The sequence below is a fragment of the Botryllus schlosseri genome, chromosome 10 (genome assembly GCF_051294905.1).
Source record: "Botryllus schlosseri isolate E-star chromosome 10, Bs_hap1, whole genome shotgun sequence".
Taxonomy (NCBI): Eukaryota; Metazoa; Chordata; class Ascidiacea; order Stolidobranchia; family Styelidae; genus Botryllus; species Botryllus schlosseri.
This window is the reverse complement of record NC_137245.1, coordinates 16,375,467-16,381,742: the sequence shown is the minus strand read 5'-3', so window position 1 is coordinate 16,381,742 and position 6,276 is coordinate 16,375,467. Positions and strand designations below refer to the sequence as shown.

The window sequence follows — 6,276 nt, the reverse complement described above, 5'->3', positions numbered from 1 at the left end:
TCCAGCAAGCCCGATTTCTCGTTGCTAGACATAAAAACACTTATCAGATAGGTGAGTAAATTGACTATATGCTAGTCGTCAGGGTGGTCCAAGACCACAAGCAATAGGCCGTGTTGAGGGATGAGAATAGTCATGCAAGAGACCATGACGCAAACATAAAAGCAATATATATAATGAGTCATGTGATTGTTCCAAGAGCGGAAAGAAAACAAGTTTCACAATTAGTTGGTACAGCCAGGTCAGAGTGCGTCTCATAGCGTTGACCGCCCATCACGATATTATTGTAGCAATCGATCTTTATACACTGTATCACTCTATTTTTATTTTAAGATAGTTAGATTGTTAACATTCAGAGGTTACTCGTTTGATTCGAAAGGCATGGCAAGTGCGGGACCATCGACTCATGAAAGGTCACCTGGTAAGTACGGAAATATATGTTCTTCATAATGGTACCACCGAATATCGAAGGTGTTGGTATCGGTTTTTGGGAATGGAGCGAACTAAAATGTCATGTTTGTGCTCATTGTGGGAACCTTGTTGATTTTAATGATGGTATGATAATGTTGATTTTACCTTATTCGCGGCTGTTAATTTCCTTAAATATGATTCATTCCATTCCGGTTCGCAGAATCCGGCATCCGCTTGATTATCCATCTGCAGATGATGTCCAGGACTTTCGCTGAAGTGGTAGCATATGATACGCGTATTAAAATTCATTGTCGTAGTGTCGCAAATATGTCCAAATATTAGTGACGATGCAAGGCGGCTAACGCGAAAATTTGGTGACCAAAACTGGCGAAACAGCAGGCTGTGGTAAAGCTGTGTAGGAGTAAGTTGCGGTTGCGGAGCGAAATTTCACACTCGCTCGCGGATATGTGAAGCGAAATAGGTTAATTTTGTTTAAACATGGCTTGAAGACTTTCTATTTCCAACTCGCGTTAAAATTGATTGTGATCAGGTATGAATGGGGTTTTAACAGGGCATTTTAAAGAAACATCAGCTCAAAACAGACATCTTCAAAATATGCCCCTTTTTTAAAACTTGTTTTTTATTGTTTTGTTTTTTAGGCATGAAGTCACGAATTCCTAATTGTGACGTCGCAGTGAAATGGCATTGACAATTTAAAATACATGGTAACTGTGGCTCCTGCTATGAAAAAGGCTTCCGACCACTGTCATATAAACAGACCAAAAATATCCCTAACCGGAATACGTCACTAATATGCAGCATTTTACTGAGGGCGGTCATCATCATCACAACACCCATTCCGTACCAATGATCTACATCTACACATGTTATAAATAACTGTTGAACCGAGAACGAATTCGAGGGTTCCAGACACTATACATCTAATATCGTATACGTCGGCTATATTGGGTGAAAATCGTTCGTAGGAGCATATACTACATATATACTACATGTTGTTTGGATCACTTCTGATATCGTTATTGAGTAAATAAAACACCCTATATTTTAGGTTGCCAATGCGACGATTCTTATAGCATATATATGATCGGGTGCAGCAAATATCCTGACTCGGACACTGTTGGTGGCCCCATGCAACGTTATGATATGGGCGAGAGGCAATGGAAGAAGGTTGATCGCCCTCTACCGGGTGGAAAGAGGTGATAGCTTTTTCAGACTAGTGGAAACTCGTGTTCGCAAATTATCCTTCTCTGCATACAGAAGTTCTACCTCCTCGCTGTTAAGTATGTCCCGGTTGTAATGTAATGCAATGTAAAAGTAGGCCAACTCTCGAATTCTTACGTCGCTCGTCATCGCTCGCGATTTCAATACCTATATGCTGTTTAGTGCTGCAAATACATAACCTACATAATGATGGTAGGTATAGTGAAACCTGCATTAATTCTAGCTGTTTGCAAGACGACAGGCATTCGTTCCTCGGTAGTTGATGGGTCCGGTATTAGCGTATTACGGTCCTAAACTTTCATTAACAGTGTGCGGTTTTGGTAAGGTTTAATATAAGCTCAATATTCCTTGACATGTCGACGCTTTATGATGCTATCTGTCTCGTAAGATTCAAATATTGAGAGCAATCCTATATGGCTACTGTATCTCGATTTGAATTACGTGAGCTATACTTCTTTCGATCGGTGAACACATGAAAAACACAGCATCTCAAAATTGTAATATATCTTCGAAGGTGCTTCTCGGTGTTGCATAGCGCATATGGAAACGTCATGTGCGTTTTGTGACAGGGTTTTTACCTGCTATAGATGTTCTCATTCGAAGTAATTTTCATGTGTCTGGACTCGCCCTATAGACCAGCGGTTCAGAACTTGTGGTGTCAGACGTACTCAATGCGAGATTGCTAATTATTTGAGAAAGTTGCAATACGGGGTGTAGTCCTTGAATTCGTCCAAGCGTTATCTTCAGATATTTTATGCTTGTCACGCAACTTACGTATGATTTTTTACGGCGTTAAATTTATTGATGAGAAACGACGAAGATCTGTTACGGTCCTGTCTATAATAAAGTGTCATTTGACGCATTAACACGCGTTCGAGTAACAATTACCTCGTGTCTGATCTATAGAGGCCATATCAGTGGTTCTAGAACTGACGGGCGCGCCACCCTTGGCGGGCGTGAGAGCATCCAAAGGGAAGCACGAAGCTGCGGACAATTGAAACATTTTTATGCTCCTCGTGATTTACCTGCAATTTATGGTTATTGTTCGGTCCATAATTCGAATTTCATATTTGAGAGTTATGTCATCAACTGTCATAACCTTCCACGCCATCAAACAATCCGTTGGGATTGCCAGCATCCTGTTTGCATTTTGTGATATGACGATGATTAAGGGTAGCGAAATTTTTCACTATCATAAAGGGGAGCGTGCCTAAAAAGTTTTAAAACCCCTGCTATTGATCGTAATGTAGCTAAGTCTTGAACTAACACCAAATTTTCCAAAAAATATTAGCACGCCTCTATATTGGACACGATATTATCATACAAAAGCCATTCACTTCCGGAATTTATTATTCCACGTATTTCCAGATATAATTTCGCAGTTACAACAGTCCGGAACACTATATGGGTTTTAGGCGGCGCTACAGGTGTACTCGACTCTATCTTAAAGAGCGTGTTCGTGTATGACCCTGTACGTAACGAGTGGGAAGGGGAAAAGGCCATGATACACTGCAAGCAGGGATTGTGCGCCGCTTTTATAGAAAATCGTGTGTACGCCATTCTCGACATATGCAGGAAGTGTTATTTTCAAGTTACGTATATCATGATTGATGAACGGGCAGCCAGCCAGCATTATTAGGCCACAGCGCTGGATCATTGGGCAATTTACATCCAGTATTGAGGTCTATGCATATAAACATCCGGGACCACCACTTCCGCACCGGGGGGGGGAGCTCGAAGGGGGCCCAAAATTATTTCGTGAATTAACATAAATCACAGATGATTTTTTTTGGAAATTCATGCATTTTTCTAATTTTTTCGCGCTGTGCGAAAAATGGGCTCTAACAAAAATGCGCATGATTTATCGAAATGGACAATTCGGCGTCGGTCATTACTGCGCCACGACGCATCAAGACGTATGAAGTTATAGGCTATGTATCATGCGACTCCAAGAAGTGTGCCAGAACGATCAGCATCGAGACGACCTGGGCCGAAAAGGAATGCCCTTGTGCCGATCGAAAACTTCGATAGATATACATATATGTTTAATTATCCATAGGCGCCTAAATGGATGGCGCCGAATGTTCCTATACTGGCGATCTGAACCCCACAGGACAAATGCCATCCCGTTGAGAAAAATGATTTGCCAGTAAAGATATCCCAATTTGAAAAAGTGCGCGTATTTTAGTTTAGCACCTTTTGGCCTATTTCCACATCTTTTGACATAGCCGATATAGGAGGTCACAAAATAGCATCATGTAAAGAAGTTAATACACCAAAGGGTCCGCCCAAAGATGTTTACTTATTATTTAGCGGTTGTACCTTTCCAACACATCTCACTCAGCTCTACCGGTAAATCTGATTACGTGAGCAGAGACTGAGAGAGGATGAAAAATATTAATAGCAATATATATGCAATTCCCGATCATATTGACAGATTCCAACATCAATTATGTAAATTTTTCGCGCTTTGCGCGTTTAGGCAAGACAAAGTTACTCACTAAACAATATTTCAAATGGAGCTGATAAGTAGCGGCAAAAAGTGAAAGGCCTGAGGGGGGTTAGGTTTATCACCCTATTGGGGCCCAAGACCAACGTTTTGGGGGGAGCCTGACGATGTGCTGTTACGGTCCTGTACAATATTCCAACCGGTTAAAATGCGTATAGGGTGAAACCAGAGGTGGTCAGTAACTAAGTACACTTACACAATTTCGGAGTGCTCATGTAGATTTTGCCCGCTCACACTGGTTGTGACTATACCCCTTTCTCCGCGGGTTGCGTGTTGGTGAGGCCTGATCTATCTGATCTATCGCTATGTGGTAACATAACCTAATATGTTGCTAGAAACACTAACGCCCCACCATATCCATAATATTCAGGACATGTTAGTGGTTTTGACGCCTCCCCAAAGCGTTCGCGAATTCGTACAGCTGTTGTTGTTTGCATTCATAGATTCAATGTTTTGTTTCAAATTTCAGATGGAAACACGGTCGAGGTATACTACAAAGGAATGTGGGTGCCAAGTAGTCCTATGAGACACCGCAGACATTCTTTTGCGACTGCTGTAGCTGAATATCAAATCTATGCCGCTGGAGGGATTTGGAATGGTGAAGAGTTGATGTCGGTGGAATATTACAGCCCGCTAACCTTTTCGTGGACGGTTTTGTCGCTTAGAATGCCGGAACCACGTGCTTACTTCCAGCTAGCAGTTATCGGAGACAAGATGTATGCTGTTGGTGGTGATGCATATCAATCCATCAAATCCATTGATTCAATGTATACAGACGGCCAATGGTCGACTGGCGCAGTCCATATATCGCACTATCTTAGAAACGTTGTCAGCGTCGCGTTGAATAAAGATATCTACGTGGTCGGGTGGATTTTTGGTCACCACGACGAGGGCCAACTCAGGATATTACAACTTGGAGATGCTAGTACCTCATTGGTTGCGAACTTGCCGCGGGAAATTCGTTTCAACGGAGCACGACTTGCTGTCTTGAAAATGCAACCATTTGAAGCAGAGTGATCGCGTGGCGGTTGATAGTTCGTAGCATTGTCATGGATGTCAGGACAAAACGTTTCCGATTACTAATCTTAGTCCAGGTCTGAATACTATTGCACGATATGGACACATGATTATATTCGTACCAAATTTGTATCTGTGTATCTGTTCGTATTCGTAACTCTGCAATACAATATCTTACAAACAGGGCTCTTCAACCGGGTGTATCGTACACGGATTATATTGATGCTTTCTGTAGCCTGATCGTTACAAAAACAAGCCAAAGGTCTTGTAAAAATATAGATAAGTATATTGCACGAAGGGCTACGAAATTGCACTTTAAAAACATAAAAGTTTAACTGCAATTGGAATAGCGATGTAATGAAGCGACCGGCAGTGTTGCGTTTTTTCCTAAAATTTAGAAGGACATTTCGGCAGATTCATCGATAGCCGGCAATGCTGGTGCCATCATCGATAACAAAGCTGATCTTCGATTTCTCTTGACCACGAGTCTGTTCAATCTTCGATTGACGACGTGATTCGGTTTGCTTGTAAACGTAGGTGTCGACACCTCATTTCTCTTTTCTTCCACCGCCGTAGTTTCTGTGATAGCGCCCAAAGATTTGAAAGATGGCTTCAAACTGGTTCTCGTACGTTTTGAACTGGAGCTTTTTCTGTCATTTTTATTCCAGAGACTATTCACAGCCGACGACCGTCTTTCGCATTCGTTGTCTTCAGAGATTCGTTTACGGCACGTGTACATATTACGATCCATTTCGATGCGTGGACAACTTGTAGACTCGGTCCGTATTCAACTAGATCTTTTTCGGTATGTACCATGTACGGTCGCGGCATTGACTTTTATGGATCGAGAGAGGTGAAATAGAAAAAAATACTAGAGAACTTGCCTTCTTCCTATGACAGTCCGACGTTGAGTTGAGTCTGCACAACTACTAGTTATCAAATTTCCAATTCGACAGCGGAATAAAAATCATATATCTCTTGGAATTTATGCTACGCCAGGATCGTCAGATATCAGTAAATATCGATATATATTTAACATGTCGACTGTTTTATTTCCTGGGGAATTTTTAATGGAGAATTGTTTCATTGCCTTCCTCCTA

At 41.7% G+C, this 6,276-nt stretch overlaps 1 protein-coding gene across 1 annotated transcript; it reads left to right on the top strand.

Moving 5' to 3' along the window:
* Positions 1-271: 271 nt before the first annotated feature.
* LOC145448830 (kelch-like protein 25) lies at positions 272-5,176 on the top strand. The gene is made up of 4 exons (XM_080327283.1): positions 272-418; positions 1,478-1,625; positions 3,019-3,230; positions 4,629-5,176. Exons 1-4 carry the CDS (start codon positions 379-381, stop codon positions 5,174-5,176), a joined length of 948 nt encoding a protein of 315 aa, XP_080183409.1. The 5' UTR covers positions 272-378.
* Positions 5,177-6,276: the final 1,100 nt, after the last annotated feature.